The sequence below is a fragment of the Ornithorhynchus anatinus genome, chromosome 12 (genome assembly GCF_004115215.2).
Source record: "Ornithorhynchus anatinus isolate Pmale09 chromosome 12, mOrnAna1.pri.v4, whole genome shotgun sequence".
NCBI lineage: Eukaryota > Metazoa > Chordata > Mammalia > Monotremata > Ornithorhynchidae > Ornithorhynchus > Ornithorhynchus anatinus.
The window spans coordinates 34,578,617-34,595,820 of record NC_041739.1 but is presented as its reverse complement, the minus strand read 5'-3'; the positions used below and the strand labels follow the sequence as shown (position 1 = coordinate 34,595,820).

The 17,204-nt window shown below is 52.5% G+C and overlaps 1 protein-coding gene across 1 annotated transcript; it reads right to left on the bottom strand.

The window, feature by feature from the left end:
* Positions 1-5,455: 5,455 nt before the first annotated feature.
* Positions 5,456-6,208, bottom strand: NEUROG2 (neurogenin 2). Its single transcript, XM_029076330.2, has one exon. The coding sequence runs from the start codon at positions 6,206-6,208 to the stop codon at positions 5,456-5,458; it is 753 nt and encodes a 250-aa protein (XP_028932163.1).
* Positions 6,209-17,204: the final 10,996 nt, after the last annotated feature.

Sequence of the window (17,204 nt, the reverse complement as noted above, 5' to 3'; positions counted from 1 at the left end):
CCCAGATCCTCCTGATTCCCAGACTAACTTTACTATTTGCTGTTGAAAATGGGTTCTGGACAGCAGCTGCCCAGGAGACCCAGGGGTACCGGGCTCCAAGTCCTCCGCCCTCCACCAGATCTCCCGGGCACTACTTCGAGTCGATCCATCAGTAGTTATCGAGCACTTACTTTGTGCAGAGCACTAAGCTTAAGCACCTGGGAGACTACAAATGTCAGTAGACACAATTCCTGCCTTCAATCCCAAACTCTGAATAGAGTTCTTGATTCTATTTATTTGCTATTGTCTTAATGAGATGTTCATCCCCTCGAGTCTATTGCTATTGTTCTTGTCTGTCCGTCTCCCCCGATTAGACTGTAAACCCGTCACAGGGCAGGGACTGTCTCTATCTGTTACCGATTTGTCCATTCCAAGCGCTTAGTACAGTGCTCTGCACATAGAAAGCGCTCAATAAATACTAGCGAATGAATGAATGGAAGTGCTCTGCACACAGGAAGCGCACCAGAAATGCGACTGAACTAATGAATGAAGGAATATAGACTAGCAGGGGGAGATGGACACTGAAATAAATTACTGGAGAGGAGGCAACTGAGTCAATTCAGTGGAAGGATACGTACAGAAAGGTTCTGGAGTAGGAGTGTTGGGGGGGGCAATACCTAAGCGCTTAGTAGGTAAAGACTCGAGGGCCTGGGTGATGCCAGAGCTAAAGTGGCATGTGGGCAGCGAGCCTAGGGTGATGAAGAGAGAGGGATTAGTCTGATAGCCCCTCCCTCGGCTTGTTGCCACTGGGTCCTGCTTATAGGCCAAGGTGCATGTGAAGTAGGGAGGGAGAAAAGGAGGAGGATGGGGGAAAACTTTAGAAATTTTAAACCCCCTCAAAAGGAAAGAAGAAAGGAGAGATGTAGCTGTCTTGCCTAGGCAATAAGATCCTTGTGGGCAGAAGATGTGTCTACCAACTCTGTTGCATTGAATAATAATAATAATATTTGTTAAGCACCCATTATGTTCTAAGCACCAGAGTAGATACAAGGAAAGCAGGTTGTCCCACGTGGGGCTTACAGTCCATCCCCATTTTACAGATGAGGGAACTGAGGCACAGAGAAGTTAAGCGACTTGCCCGAAGTCACACAGCTGGTAAGAGGCAGAGCAGGGATTAGAACCCACGAGCTCTGACTCCCAAGCCCGTGCTCTTTCTCCTAAGCCACGCGGCTTCTCCAAGCGTTTAGTACAGTGCTCCGAATATAGTAAGTGCTCAAGGAATAGCAGTGATGATGTTCTCCCCCTGTCAGAACCTTAAGGGCCTTCCTCATTTCCCTCTGTTGGATTAATTGAAGATCACCCAATCAGGCAAGATTAATTTTTACCTGATTAATTTCTACCCCAGTCCTTAAAAGGTGAGCATGTAACAAGTATTATTATTATCATTAGTAACATAATAATGGTATTTGTTAAGCACTCACTATGTGCCAAGCACTGTTCTAACCACTGAGGCAGATACAAGGTAATCAGGTTGTCCGACGTGGGGCTCACAGTCTTCGTCTCCATTTTACAGTTGAGGTAAGTGAGGCCCAGAGAAGTGAAGCGATTTGCCCAAGGTCACACAGTCAATACATGGCAGAGCCGGGATTAGAACCCACGTCCTCTGACTCCCAAGCACGGGCTCTGAAGCAACACAGACTAGTGGATAGATCACGGTCCTGGACATCAGAAGGATCTGGGTTCTAATCCCAGCTCTGCTACATGTCTGCTATGTGACCATGGGCAAGTCAGTTCACTTCTCTGCGCCTCAGTTGCCTCATCTGTAAAAAGGGGATTAAGAGTGTGAATTCCACCTGGGACCGTGTCCAACTTGATTTGCTTGGCTCTTGGTACATAGTAAGGGTTTAACAAATACCACAATTATTATTAGCAGTAGTAATATTAGTATTATTGTTGGCCTCTGTAGGCCGGCTGGTGCCTCTGACCTTTCCCTCCTGGCCGCATCTCTTGATCACTCTGCCTTGCCTGGAGCAAAGAAAGACCCAGCTCGGAGCCACACTTTTTTGGGGGGTTTGGTTTTTTTTGGTTTTGGGGAGGGGTTTCCCCATCCTCTGAAAGAAGAGGAGGTGTACGGCTCCACACCAGCAGCGGGATCCCCATTAGAGAAGCAGCGTGGCTCAGTGGAAAGAGCCCGGGCTTGGGAGTCAGAGGTCATGGGTTTGAATCCCGGCTCTGCCACTTAGCTGTGTGACTGTGGGCAAGTCACTTGACTTCTCTGTGCCTCAGTTCCCTCATCTGTAAAATGGGGATTAACTGTGAGCCTCACGTGGGACAACCTGATGACCCTGTATCTACCCAGCGCTTAGAACAGTGCTCTGCACATAGTAAGCGCTTAACAAATACCAACATTATTATTATTATTCGACCCCAGAGGCCTGGGCCTTGGGTGGGGGGTCGCCTCGAGTTTCGCAGACCCCCCCAGAGGGAGCGGCCGAGCTCTCGGCTTCTTCCTCTGGTGGAGTGGGGACATCGCCTGTCTGCAAAGCAGCAGCTGCAAGGTGATTGTCCAGTCAATCAGTCGTTATCTACTGAGCGTTCACTGCGTGCAGAGCACTGTACTAATCGCTGGGGAGAGTACGATTATTAGCCAATACCTCCCACCACCCAGCCCCACGCCACTGACCCCGAGAAGGACGGGGCCGGCCAGAAACCCGAGCCCCATTTTTAGGTGTCGAGCCCATCGCCGATCGGTGACCTTGTCTAATTCCTGTGTGTTCTTTCCCGGCGCTTAGTACACAGTCAGTCCATCAGCGCTACTTATTGAGCAGTTACTGGGTGCACAGCCCTGTACTGAGAGCTCGGGAAGCTACGATCCAGAGAAGCTACCTGTTTTAGTGGAAAGAGCACGGGCTTGGGAGTCAGAGGTGGTGGGTTCTAATCCTGTCTCCGCCATTTATCGATTGTGTAACTCTGGGCAAGTCCCTTCACTTCTCTGGGCCTCAGTCACCTCACCTGTGAAACGGGGATTAAGCCTGTGAGCCCCGCGTGGGACAACTTCATCACCTTGTATCTACCCCGGCTTTTAGAACAGTGCTTGGCACATAGTAAGCGCTTAACAAATACCATCATCATCATTATTATTATTATTATACAGCAGAGACGGCAGATCCGATCCCTGCCCACAAGAAGCTTCCGGTCTACAGGGGGAGACGGACGTTAAAGTAGAGTTAGGGGTAGGGTAAGTGGTAGAATGCAAGAATATTTACATCGGTACTGTAGGGCTGGGATGAGCACTGGGATGGTAGAGTGCTCCGCACACAGTGAGCGCTTAAAACCTAAGATCTACTCCCACGAAACCCACGCCTCGCCCGCCACGAGTCGCGACAAGAAGAAACTTCATTTTCCTTTTTTTAAAGACCCTTGTAAAATAACGGTTTGGGCGTGTTACTGAGACGACATCCCTGGTGGAGACCCCAGAGAAAAATCGGGGCGGGGGGCTGATGGGGGGGGGGGGAACAAGGGGGCGGGGAGATCACAAAAGGGGCAAAGTGCATTTCTGGGTGGGCAGGTCAGCTTTGTCCCGCGGGTTCGATTTCTGAAAGGGAAATGAAGAGCGTATTTCACAGTGACACTCCCCTCCTAATTCCTAGCTGTCTCTGAAGGCCCATTGATTTTTCCGTCAAGTAGTCAGAGGAATGAGAGGGAGGGGGCCGAAGGGGTGGGCCTGGAGTGGGGGCAAAGGGGGTGGGCCTGGAGGATCTTGCCCCCTCTCCCCTTCCCCACCCCCTCGCCCAGCCCCAGGATTCCCGGGATTCCCGGGCCCCCAGGAAAGGCTCAACTGAAGCTCGGCCCCCTCCCTTTTGTCCCCTCTCCATCCAGCCTCTTCCAACGAAGGATGGGTCCTCCAAGTCTTTTCGGATGTGGCTTTTGATTTGTTGTTGTCGTTACTTTGATTTCTCTCTCACCATTTTTCCCAAATCCTTCCTCCCCACCCCTCCCTCCAACTCCAGTCTTACAGATGCCCAATCAGACTGTAACTTCTTTCCGGGACCTGGTTCAATCAGAAATAATGGCGTGTTTTTTTTTCTTTTTCTTTCGTACGGGGGGGGGTGGGGGAGAAAATCTAGCATTTTGTATGCCTAGGGTCCTTTTAGGTTTCTGCCTCTTCACCGGGAGGTAGAGTCTCTGCCTGAACTCTCCTACCTGGGAGGCTAATTATCAATCTCTTCATGCCTATCACCGTCCAAGTCGAGTCAGAAAGAGATGGGTCCAAACACGTAGCCCTCTCGGCGCGATTCGGAAAGGAAACGTCTAGTTGCATCTCGGCGTGCCGTTCGATTCACCGTTAATAGGTAGACCGGACTAGAAAGCCGATAAAAGAGAGCAGCAGCACACATCACTTAGGAAAATTAGACATTTTTATTTATATGTTTAATTACAGGGACGTTTTTCTCGCTCTCCGGGATGCAAATAGGTACTAGAATAAACTCTGTAAAATATACCCCAAAAATACATAATTCTCCCATGAAATCTCTTTATAATAAATAGAAGTGAACACGTGTGTGGCTGATCGCGGTAATGCTCCGTGTCTGCTTGGGTTTTTCAGTCTGTTGATTTATTTTTAATCTCCTGAAAGAATGGGGGTGTTCCTCGTCCCCTAAAAGGTCGAGATAAATAATGCATGAAGCAACCCTCCCTCCTGATTTTTCCCTCTCCCTCCACATTTTTTTTTCTTTTGATAGAGAGTTCAGCCTAAATTTCCACGCTTGCATTCAATCATTACAAAGCCTACAAATTATACAATGACTTCTAACCTGGCCCTCTAACAGAACGACTTTTTTTTTTCCTCCCGCCCGCCCCCCCTCCCTCCCCTCCCCGTATAAATCATAAGAGACAGATGGCAAAATGGGGGCGAAAGAGGCAAGAGAAGGGTGGGACAAAAGGCATTGTGCCAAATCTGGGAAACGGAACAAAGTGCACATCTGAGAGGGAAAGTTTGGTTTGACAGGTGAAATTCCCACCGCCCGCCGACGGCGGTGGGAAGAAAGCAGACGCCAGACAGTGCGGATCTGGGGCGAAGATGGTCCCCGGTGTCAGCATTCAGATGCTAAGCCCGGGGTTCGCCCCGGGGCCGACATCCGCGTTTCCACGGAGACGGGGAGGCTGGACCGGCCCGGCCCGGCCGCCTCCCCATCCTTGCAGACGGGGCCCGTTCCGAGGCCCGAGGGGGCGCGGGGAGGGGCCGGCCGGTCCTCGGGGACCCCCCCCGTCAGGCTTCGGCCCGGACCCTCCCTCCCCCCCAATTTAAGGGGCTCCTCCCCCCCCCCCTTCTCCCTGGAGCTGCAGCATCCTTGGGACGGAGGGGACCGGCGGACCGCACGGCCCTCCCCATGTGGAGGAAAGGGAGGGATGGGTGTTTGGGGGGCAGCTGAGGAGGGGGCGGGGAGGGGGCCGGTGGTTGGGGAGGGGGTGGCCCTCAGAGGCCATCCCGGGCCGGCCGATGGGCCGCTCGGTAGCCGTGCGCGTCCGGAGGCCAGAAGTCCATGTCCGAGGCCGAGCCGGCGGGACTGGCCGGAGATAAAGTGCATCTGTACGGGGAGGAGGAGGAAGAGGAGGAGGAGGAGGAGGAAGAGGAGGAGGAGGAAGGGCTGTCGGTGCAGCTCCACGTGGAGGCCGGGGAAGGGCTGTCACCGCAGCCGGCCAGCAGCAGGGCCTCGGCCCCCGTGACCCCTGACCCCGCGACCCCCGAGCCGGCCAGGCTGCCCCCCCCGCCCTGGTCGGCCAGGCGCAGCGTCTCGGTCAGCGCCCAGATGTAGTTGTGGGCGAAGCGCAGCGTCTCGATCTTGGTCAGCTTGGCGTCCTCGGGGAAGGTGGGCAGCACGTCCCGCAGAGCGTCCAGCGCCGCGTTGAGGTGGTGCATGCGGTTGCGCTCGCGGTGGTTGGCCTTCAGCCGCCTGGTCTTCTTCAGCCTCTGCACCGTCTCGGCCGTCTTGGCGCCCCGGGCCCGGGCCGGTCGACGCTGGCACTCGTGTCGCCAGCCCAGGAGTCGCGACGCCTGGCGGGGTCCCTCGCCCGCCGCCGCCGCCGTCGCCACGGGCCCGGCCGCCGCCCCCCTGGCCGCCCCCTCGTCCTCCTCGTCCTCGTCCTCCTCGCTGGACGACGCCGGGCCCAGCAGCAGCAGCACGGCCTCCTCCTCCTTCAGCTCCAGGCTCTCCGGCTTGACCGGCATCCTGGAGGAGGGAGAGGGGGGCGCGACCACCCGGGTGAGAGGGGGCACTGCCCACCGTGGGATCCCTTCCCTCCCTCCTGGGGGGGGTCCCCCCGAGGGGGGCCGGGGGCGGGCCGGCACAGCCCGAGGAGGCTTGCAGAGGGGTGGCCCAGGGCTCCTTCCCCCCCCTCGGCCTGGACGGACAGTGGGGCGAGGGACAGAAAGGGGGGGGACGCGACCACCCGGGTGAGAGGGGGCACTGCCCACCGTGGGATCCCCTCCCTCCCTCCTGGGGGGGGTCCCCCCGAGGGGGCCCGGGGGAGGGCCGGCCAGCCCAAGGAGGCTTGCAAAGGGTGGCCCAGGGCTCCTTCCCCACCTGGGCCTGGACAGCGGGGGGAGGGCCGGGAGGGGGGACACGACCACCCGGGTGAGAGGGGGCACTGCCCACCGGGCATCGGACGGGGCATGGGGATCCCCTCCCTCCTGGAGGGTGGGGGGTCCCCCAGGGGGGCCGGGGGAGGGCCGGTCAGCCCAAGGAGGCTTGCAAAGGGTGGCCCAGGGCTCCTTCCCCACCTGGGCCTGGACGGTGGGGTGAGGGACAGAAGCAGGGGGGAGAGAGGGGGACGGGACATGACCACCCGGGTGAGAGGGGATGGGGATCCCCTCCCTCCTGAGGGGGGCCAGGGGAGGACCAGCCAAGGGGGGCTTGCAAGGGGCGTCCCAGGACTCCTCCCCACCTGGGCCTGGACAGACAGTGGGGTGAGGGACAGAAGCAGGGGGGAGAGAGAGGGGGACGGGACATGACCACCCGGGTGAGAGGGGATGGGGATCCCCTCCCTCCTGAGGGGGGCCAGGGGAGGACCAGCCAAGGGGGGCTTGCAAGGGGCGTCCCAGGGCTCCTCCCCACCTGGGCCTGGACAGTGGGGCGAGGGACCGAAGCGGGGGGGGGGGGGAAGGCACCTCACCCCCCCACCCCCCGCACCCCCAGATCATCAGCCGCAGCCCCCACACTTACTCGTCCCCGTTGTCAGTGCGCCCCGGGAACAAGGCTCCTCCGGGCCCGTCTGACCTGCCCGCTCCTCCCTCTGCCCGGGGGGCGGGTGGGACGGGACACCCCAGGACCGGTCCTGCCGAGGCCCCTGTCCCGGGGGGCGGAGGGGCAGCAGGGTCCCGGGCCAGGAGGGGCCGGGGGGGGGGAGGAGGGAGGAGGAGGAGGCAGGGGTGTCCGTGGGCCGGTCCTGCCGCCTCTGTCCGTCAGTCCGGGGCGGTGCTGCTCCTGGCACGCGACCCCCGGGGCCCTCCCGATAAAGCGCAGCCGCTCGTCGTGGGGCGGCTGCGTGTCTGGCACACGACCCTCCTTAAAACCCCTTATATACCCCGGGGAAAACAATCCCCTCGACGCCCCCCTCTCCCCTTCGCCCCCCACCTCCTCCCCCTCCCCGGCTCCCTCCTTTTCATGGCATTATCAGCCCTCTTTTCTTTCTCTTTCTCTATCCCCCCTCCCCTCCCCCGGCCCGTTATTTTCCGCCCCTCCCCGTGCAGTCCTTTTTTTTTTTTTCCCTCCCTCCCCGCCCCCCCCCCCCTTTTTTTTCATCCGACGGGCATCAAAGCCGTCGTGGGTAAAAAAGCTCCGCCGGCGGCCGCTGGGGGCCGCTGCCCGGCGCCGTGATTGGTGGCTCGCGCTCGGCTGGAGCGTGCCGCTAATTTATTAATGAATGGAGGGCGCGAGGCGCGGCCGGCCAATCAGCGGCCGCCGAGGGGCCTCCGGGAGGCCGGCGAGCCACGCGCGCGGGAGCCCGCTCCCTTTCAGACGCTCCTCGGGGGGCCGAGCGGGAGGGGGCGCTCCACCCCCCCCACCCCCTCCCTTTCCCCGACCCGCGCATGCGCCTCGGCCCCCCCCCGAGGACTTAGCCTCTCGCTGAGCGGGAGGCCGGGCCCGCTCCGACGCCCCGAGCCCTTCCTCGGCCAAGCCGAGATAGACGCGCCCCTCCCCCTGCAAAATGCCTTTTTCTCCCTCCCCCGGGAGACTGATCGTTCGTATTTATTGAGCGCTTACTCTGTGCGGAGCGACCGTTCAATAGTTTTCATTGAGCGCTTACTCTGTGCAGAGCGTGCATTCATCAATAGTATTTACTGAGCGCTTACTCTGTGCAGAGCATTCATTCCATAAAAGTATTTATTGAGCGCTTACTCTGTGCAGACCATTCGTTCATTCAATTGTATTTATTGAGCGCTCACTCTGTGCAGGCCATTCGTTCATTCAATTGTATTTATTGAGTGCTTACTCTGGGCAGAGCATTCATTCCATAAAAGTATTTATTGAGCGCTTACTCTGTGCAGACCATTCGTTCATTCAATTGTATTTATTGAGCGCTCACTCTGTGCAGACCATTCGTTCATTCAATTGTATTTATTGAGCGCTTACTCTGTGCAGAGCATTCATTCCATAAAAGTATTTATTGAGCGCTTACTCTGTGCAGACCATTCGTTCATTCACTTGCATTTGTTGAGCGCTTACTCTGTGCAGAACATTCGTTCATTCAATTGTATTTACTGAGCGCTTACTCTGTGCAGAGCATTCATTCAATAAAAGTATTTATTGAGCGCTTACTCTGTGCAGACCATTCGTTCATTCACTTGTATGTATTGAGCGCTTACTCTGTGCAGAGCATTCGTTCATTCAATTGTATTTATTGAGAGCTTACTCTGTGCAGAGCATTCATTCATTTGTATGTATTGAGCGCTTACTCTATGCAGAGCATTCATTCAATTGTATTTATTGAGCGCTTACTGTGTGCAGAGCATCTGTTCATTCAATAGTATTTATTGAGCGCTTACTATGTGCAGAGCATTCATTCAGTCAATAGTTTTTAGAGAGCGCTTACTCTGTGCAGGCCACTATAAATAGACTCATAATGTTGGTATTTGTTAAGCGCTTACTCTGTGCAGAGCATTCATTCATTCAATTGTATTTATTGAGCGCTTACTATGTGCAGAGCACCATAAATAGACCCATAATGTTGGTATTTGGTAAGCGCTTACTCTGTGCAGAGCATTCATTCAGTCAATTGTATTTATTGAGCGCTTACTCTGTGCAGAGCATTCATTCAGTCAATTGTATTTATTGAGCGCTTACTCTGTGCAGAGCATTCATTCAGTCAATTGTATTTATTGAGCGCTTACTCTGTGCAGAGCATTCATTCAGTCAATTGTATTTATTGAGCGCTTACTCTGTGCAGAGCATTCATTCAATAGTATTTATTGAGCGCTTACTATGTGCAGAGTACTGTTCTTATCGCTGGGGAAGATAGAGGGTCATCCCAGCTCTGCCACTTGTCAGCTGACTGTGGGCAAGTCACTTCACTTCTCTGTGCCTCCGTTCCCTCATCTGTAAAATGGGGATTAAGACTGTGAGCCTCACGTGGGATAATCTGATTACCTTGTATCTACCCCAGCGCTTAGAACACTGCTTGGCACATAGTAGCGCTTAAAAAATGCCATCGTTCTTCTTCTTCTCTGGGCCTCAGTCCCCTCATCTGTCAAATGGGGATGAGGACTGTGAGCCCCACGTGGGACTACCCGATGACCTGGTACCTCCTCCAGCGCTTAGAACAGTGCTTTGCACATAGTAAGCGCTTAACAAATGCCGTCGTTATTATTCTTCTCTGGGCCTCCGTTCCCTCACCTATCAAATGGGGATGAAGACTGTGAGCCCCACGTGGGACCACCCGATGAGCTGGCATAATAACAATAATAATAATAATGTTGGTATTTGTTAAGTACTTACTCTAAGCACTTACTCTAAGTACTTACACTGCTCTAAGCGCTGGGGTTGATACAGGGCAATCAGGTTGTCCCACGTGAGGCTCACAGCCTTCATCCCCATTTTACAGGGGAGGGAACCGAGGCACGGAGAATAATAATGGTGGTATTTCTTAAGCGCTTACTATGTGCAAAGCACTGTTCTAAGCGCTGGGGGGAGGGAATACAAGGTGATCAGGTTGTCCCACGTGGGGCTCACAGTTTCAATCCCCATTTTACAGATGAGGGAACTGAGACCCAGAGAAGTGAAGTGACTTGCCCAAAGTCACACAGCTGGCAAGCGGTAGAGTCGGGATTAGAACCCACGACCTCTGACTCCCAAGCCCAGGCTCTTTCCATTGAGCCACGCTGTTTCTCTAAGAGGAGTGGGGAGATTTGGGGGGCTCAAGGCCGGGTGGGAGACCGTGGTCCACGGAGGCCGCAGTGAGTTTGTCAGCAAGTAGCCCGGCCATATTAATAATAATAATAATGTTGGTATTTGTTAAGCGCTTACTATGTGCAGAGCACTGTTCTAAGTGCTGGGGGAGATAGAGGGTGATCAGGTTGTCCCCCATGAGGCTCACAGTTAATCCCCATTTTACAGATGAGGTAACTGAGGCACAGAGAAGTGAAGTGACTTGCCCAGAGTCACACAGCTGCCAAGTGGCAGAGCCGGGATTCGAACCCATGAACTCTGACTCCCCATCCCGGGCTTTTTCCACTGAGCCACGGTAACCTAGTGGCTAGAGCTCGGGCCTGGGAGTCAGAAAGGGTTCTCATCCTGGCTCCGCCACTTGTCTGCCGTGTGACCTTGGGTGAGTCACTTCACCCCCTCTGGGCCTCAGTTCCCTCGTCTGTCAGATGGGGATGGAGACTGGGAGCCCCACGTGGGGCAGGGGACTGTGTCCAACCTGATTTGCTTGGATCCTCTCCGGCGCTTAGTACAGTGCCTGGTGCATATACATTTGTTGAGTGCCTGCTCAACAAATATTATGCTGCTCAACAAATTCATTCAGTCGATGATATTTATTGAGTGCTTACTAGGTGCAGAGTGCTGTACTAAGCGCTTGGAATGTATAATTTTATATATAAATACTCTAGGGACCCCAAAGTCTCCCCCTCTCCCCAACCCAGCCTCTCTCCTCGGGTTTACCCCCCCCCCCCACCCTCACCCCATCCCCCGGGATGCCAAGTTTGTGGTATCTCGGAGCATCTAACGGGAAGCCAGAAACCCTGGGCGTGCGGGGGAAGGCTCTGTTCCACTGAGAATGGGCGACCCCCAGACAATTCCTCTCACCCCCCCCCCCGAAGCCTTACTGAAGGCCCATCTCCTCCAAGAGGCCTTCCCAGACTAAGCCCCGCTTTTCCTCATCTCCCATTCCCTTCTGCATCACGCTGACCAGGTCCCTTTGCTCTCCTCCCCCACCCCCCATCCCTTCCTACAGCTCATTTGTATAGAACTGTCATTTTATTTATTTATATTGATGTCTGTTTATCTGTCTCAGTGTCTGCCCCCCCGGCCCCACCAGATTGTGAGCTCCTTGTGGGCAGGGATTTCTCTCTTTATTGCTGTATTGTACTTTCCCAAGCGTTTAGTATGGTGTTCTGCACACAGCACTCAGAATCCCTTCCTACAGCTCATTTGTATAGAACTGTCATTTTATTTATTTATAGTGATGTCTGTTTGTCTTGGTGTCTGTCCTCCTTCCCTAGATTGTGAGCTCCTTGTGGGCAGGGATTTCTCTCTTTATTGCTGTATTGTACTTTCCCAAGCGTTTAGTATAGTGTTCTGCACACAGCACTCAGAATCCCTTCCTACAGCTCATTTGTATTGAACTGTCATTTTATTTATTTATAGTGATGTCTGTTTATCTGTCTTGGTGTCTGTCCTCCTACCCTAGATTGTGAGCTCCTTGTGGGCAGGGATTTCTCTCTTTATTGCTGTATTGTACTTTCCCAAGCGTTTAGTATAGTGTTCTGCACACAGCACTCAGAAAATACAATGGAATGAATCAGGGGGGATGCGAGGGACCTCCACCTTTGGGGGAGCAGGGCGGCTCGGGGCGGTCATTGCTTCCTTTTCACCGCCTACTCTGTGCAGAGCACTGAACTAAGCGCTTGCCACAGTAAAGTGGACACGGCACGATCTCTGCCCTCCAGGAGGTTACAGTTTGGAGGGGGAGACAGACACGGACATCAGTGCCGGAACGGGACAGGTACAGGGACAGAGTTCATTAAGAGTAATAATAATAATGGCATTTGTTAACCGCTTACTTTGTGCCAGGCACTGTACTAAGCGCTAGGGTGGGTATAAGCAAATCGAGCTGCAAGTCCGTAAGTGCTACGGGGGGTGGGGGAAGGGAGGGGAGGGAGGGAGTGCCCAAGTGGTGAGAAAGTGCAGATGTGGTCGTTAGGGATATAAAATGAATGAATGAATGAGGGAGGAAGGAAGGAAGGAAGGAAGGAAGGAAGGAAGGAAGGAAGGAAGGAAGGAAGGAAGGAAGGAAGGAAGGAAGGAAGGAAGGAAGGAAGGAAGGAAGGAAGGAAGGAAGGAAGGAAGGAAGGAAGGAAGGAAGGAAGGAAAGCAGCATGACCTAGTGGATGATGCATGAGACTGGGAGCTAAAGGACCGGGTTCTAATTCCAGCTCTGCCACTCACCTGATGTGTGACCTTGGACAAGTCGCAACTCCTCTGGGCCTCAGTTTCCTTAACTGCAAAATGGGGGCTCAATACCTGTTCTCCCTCCTACTCAGACTGTGAGTCCCATGCGAGAGCAGGACCGTGTCTGACCGGACAGTGCTTGGCGCCTAGTAGGCGCTTAACAAATACCATCATCATTATTATTATCTTAGAACGGTGCTTGACACATGGTGAAAGCTAAACAAGTACCATTAAAAATAAACATCAAGCAACAATCAGGGAAGATCTCCGGGAGGAGATGTGATTCCCAAAGGACTTTGAAGACGGGGAGGGCAGAGGCCTGACAAATGTATAGAGGAAGGGAGTTACAAGCGGAAGGAAAAGCAGGATCGTTTCCACAATTACAACCTCCCGGTCCCCTTTAGACTTATAAGCCTGCTGTGGGCAGAGATTTTTGTCTACCAACTCTGTCTGTTGTGTTGTACTCTCTCAAGGGCCTAGTACAGTGCTCAGCACACAAAAAGCTCTAAATATCATGGACTAACTGATCATTACTACTAGTACCAGCACTGTGACTCCCCTTCTAGACTCTTAAGCTCGTTGTGGGCAGGGAACATGTCTACCAATAGGAAAAAATGAAGTTTTCCAAGCAGTTAGCTCTGCCCGCTACTGCTATTACTAGTTCTATTCCTCACCACCATCATCACCGCTACTAATGCAAGAAGTTTAACTAGACCAGGGAAGAGCCCGACTCCACACAATCCGACAGTGGCACTTGTTTCAGGGAAAGGAGGTGCTGACGAGAATGTCATTTCAACATTTAAACTCAAAATGAGAAAGCCCAAGAGGAGGGTTGAAATGGGTTGAAGAGTTGAGGTGGACGTGATAGGGGTAGGGTGGTTCGGGGGTGGCGTGAAGAGGGGAAACCCCAATTCTAGGAGTAAAATGTTTAGAGACCCTAAGGAATTTTAGTCTCCAGGAGAAGACCTCTCCGTCACAAAAACGACTCTACAAATCGCTGTGATCTCTGACACACTTTGTATCTTCACAAGGAAATTTGGATTGCATTAACTATATCGGGGGCCTTCTTTTTCTCTTGTTGAAGTCACAGCTACCCTCCTTCCCCGCCCCATCCCTCCCCTCAAAAAAGGACAAAGACTGCTTTTTTAATGGTATTTGTTAAACACTTACTATGTGCCAGGCACTTTTAGATACAAGCTCATCAGGTTGGACACAGTCCAGATCCTAAATGGGGTGCACAGGAGTAAGCCCCCTTTTTTACAGTTGAGGTTAACTGAGGCACAGAGAAATTAGGTGACTTGCCCACGAGTCACAAGAGCGGACAAGTGATGGAGTCGGAATTAGAACCCAAGTCCTTCTGACTTCCAGGCCCGTGCTCTATCCACTAAGCCATGCCGCCTCGCTGTTTTCAGAGCCAACCTATTTATCTCCACCACTGTTGTCTACCAGTTACCACCAGTTGTCAAACGAAAGGCGGGGGAAACAACAAAGAACAACTCGCATTTGTTTTGAAACTAAACAGAGAAGAGGGAGGAAAGATGTGGACCGTTATTCGGATTTTATTTCCTGTGCGTTATAGCTGGATTTTATTGGCAGTGGTCAAAATAAAGCGTTTTAAAAAAACCAAACAAACCAAACAAACAAACAAAAACGATTGCCCAAAGAAACAGACAGAGCTCAAGAAGAAATAAAAGAGCTCTGACCAAAGACCTAATCGGAAAAAGAAGTACTCTAAAGATCCAAAGCGCCGCGACTTAATAAGCCAACGATCACAACAACATGACTTAGTAAAAAGCTGAAGGTTTGGAGACCTCTGATACTCTTTGCCAGAACTGTTGCCCAAGAAAATCGAACGAACGGAAAACTTCAAAGCAAAAAGTTTTATTTGAGCATCGGTAGAATTTTAGGCCGCTTGAAAAGAAGGTCAACTTCCTTTATAACCTATTTCTAAAATAGCGAAATGACTAACGGAAAACCACAGAATCGGAATGAAATCATCTGGCTGTTAAGTCTGTGCGTGAAACTTAAAAACAGACACTCGAGTAGAGCTGAGTTTTCTAGAAGTCCCGACCAACAAGCAATATGAAATTAGTGAAGTCATCGTTAATGAAGAACTTTGTGCGGTTAGATTTTTTTTTTTTTTACTCTCAACGTGTTTATGCCAGCCTGAATTACCTGCTTTCTTCTGTATAATGATGGCCAGATGAAATGATCTGGAAAGCTCGGGAGTGAGAAACAGCCTAAGAATCGACATTTGTTATGTGAGGACATTGTGTTTGTTTTTCCAACACGATCACGTATTTCAATAAATGAGAGGGAGAGTTAGATGGATACTTCTCAGGTTCTCCTGGATTTCTGTCACATATAAGAAAGGGTGCATTTGTTTAACGTTTTGCCTTTTTGATGAAAGTTATTAAAATGCAAATTTTAAGCCACCTTTTAAACATTGTTAACATAAATAAACTGGAAGCGCTTTCACCCACATAGCCTAAACCAATCTTGCACTTTCTAAGAATGTTCCCTTGGATAATTCCTTCACAATTGAGTCTTTGGATCAGAAAAAAAAAAAACCGTGAAAGGCAAGTCGTTGAAAAAAAAAAAGAAAAGAAAGAGAAACCCGTCCTGCTCTCTTCAGATCCTCTAGCCCCGTTTCATTTTTAACCTGGATTCAGCCTATTAACAGCCGACTGCTTTGTCGAAGGTGCTTCTGAAAGCACTTAGGAGAAAGGGGAAAAGTTTCCAACGACTATGGAAACCATTGTTAAAAAACAAAAGGAAAAGAGAGAGAGAGAAAAAAAAGAAAGAAACGCAAGCCGGACAAACGTACCCAACCCAAGGAAGGATTATCTCGGGACGAGTCGGAGGCAGAGAGGTCCGGGTGTGGGGCTCGGGGAGCAGGAGCCTTAGTTTCTGCAAAGCTTTAAGGCTTTGCATGGGTTTCTAAGACTTTGCGTGGGTTTCTAACACTTTGCATGGGTTTCTAAGACTTTGTGTGGGTTTCTAAGACTTTGCATGGGTTTCTAAGACTTTGCAGGGTTTCTCTGACCGACACCTATTTCTCTTTTTAGTCGGAGCAGAAACATCACAGCAGGCCGGTGGGGCCTGCGAGACCACCCTCTGGCCCTCTTAACCGAGGTTTCTTGGGGAGAAACCGAGATCTCAAACGTTTATTTTTTTTAAAAAAATAATAAAAGTCGAGAGGGTCAACGAGTGACCACCGGCTCGGAGGGTCCTCGAGGGTTAGAGGGGTCAACCGGGGCTCCCTCTCCCCGACCGGTCTTACTTCGAGGCCGCGAAGGCCGGAGCCGGCCAGCTGGGGAGGAAGGGGAGGATGCTGCTTTTTAAAAACTTTAAAAAAGAGGCCCTTTATTTTGGGAAAACGAACCCAAAACGTGAGAAGGCGAAAAAGGGGGGGGGGAAAGGGTGCGGGGGGCCGGTGGGAGGGGAGAAAAAAAGAAGGAAGAGAAGAAAGGAAGGAGGAGAAAGGGGAGATGGGGAGGGGGAAGGGAGAGGGGGGAGAGAGGTTTCGAAAGCCTTTGTGGTTTCCAAGAAGGTTGAACTTTGAACCGGCCGAAGGAGCCCTCCCTAAAATCGGGGGTAAGTGTTGCGGTGAGGCCCGGGGCGGCCCCGCCAGCCCCGACACGCTCCGACCGCACAAGTGGCGAAGCGTGCGGGCCGACGGCTGGGCCCCTCCTGCCCCCGCACACCCGCCCCCGCACACCCGCCGGGACACACCGGCCCGGGATGGGGGGCTACTGGGGGGGAGGGGAGGGGGGAAGGGGGAGGGGGGAGGGAACGCCACCCACCGCACCGCACAGCACCGCACCGGGCTCTCGCTCTCTCTCTGTCTCTTTCTCTGTCTCTCCCTCTCTGTCTTTCCCTGTTTCTTTCTCTGTCTCTCCCTCTCTGTCTCTGTCTGTCTCTTTCTTTCTGTCTCTCTTTCTCTGTCTCTGTCTGTCTGTCTCTTTCTCTCTGTCTCTCCCTCTGTTTTTTTCTCTCTCTCCCTCTCTGTCTCTGTCTGTCTCTTTCTTTCTGTCTCTCTCTTTCTCTGTCTCTTTCTCTGTCTCTGTCTGTCTGTCTGTCTTTCTCTTTCTCTCTGTCTCTCCCTCTGTTTCTTTCTCTGTCTCTCCCTCTCTGTCTCTGTCTGTCTCTTTCTTTCTGTCTCTCTCTTTCTGTCTCTGTCTCTGTCTGTCTGTCTTTCTCTCTCTCTCTGTCTCTCCCTCTGTTTCTTTCTCTGTCTCTCCCTCTCTGTCTCTGTCTGTCTCTTTCTTTCTGTCTCTCTCTTTCTGTCTCTTTCTCTGTCTCTGTCTGTCTGTCTTTCTCTTTCTCTCTCTCTGTCTCTCTGTCTGTCTCTTTCTCTGTCCATTTCTCTGTCTCTCTCTATCTCTGTCTCTTTCTCTCTGTCTCTCCCTCTGTTTCTTTCTCTGTCTCTCCCTCTCTATCTCTGTCTGTCTCTTTCTCTGTCTCTCTGTCTCTTTCTCTGTCTCTTTCTCTGTCTCTCTCTGTCTCTTTCTCTGTCTCTCTCTGTGTCTTTGTCTATTTGTCTGTCTCTTT

What these genes read in the sequence shown, in the direction of transcription:
- NEUROG2 (XM_029076330.2), bottom strand. Translation starts at nt 6,208, where the DNA reads ATGCCGGTCAAGCCGGAGAGCCTGGAGCTGAAGGAGGAGGAGGCCGTG.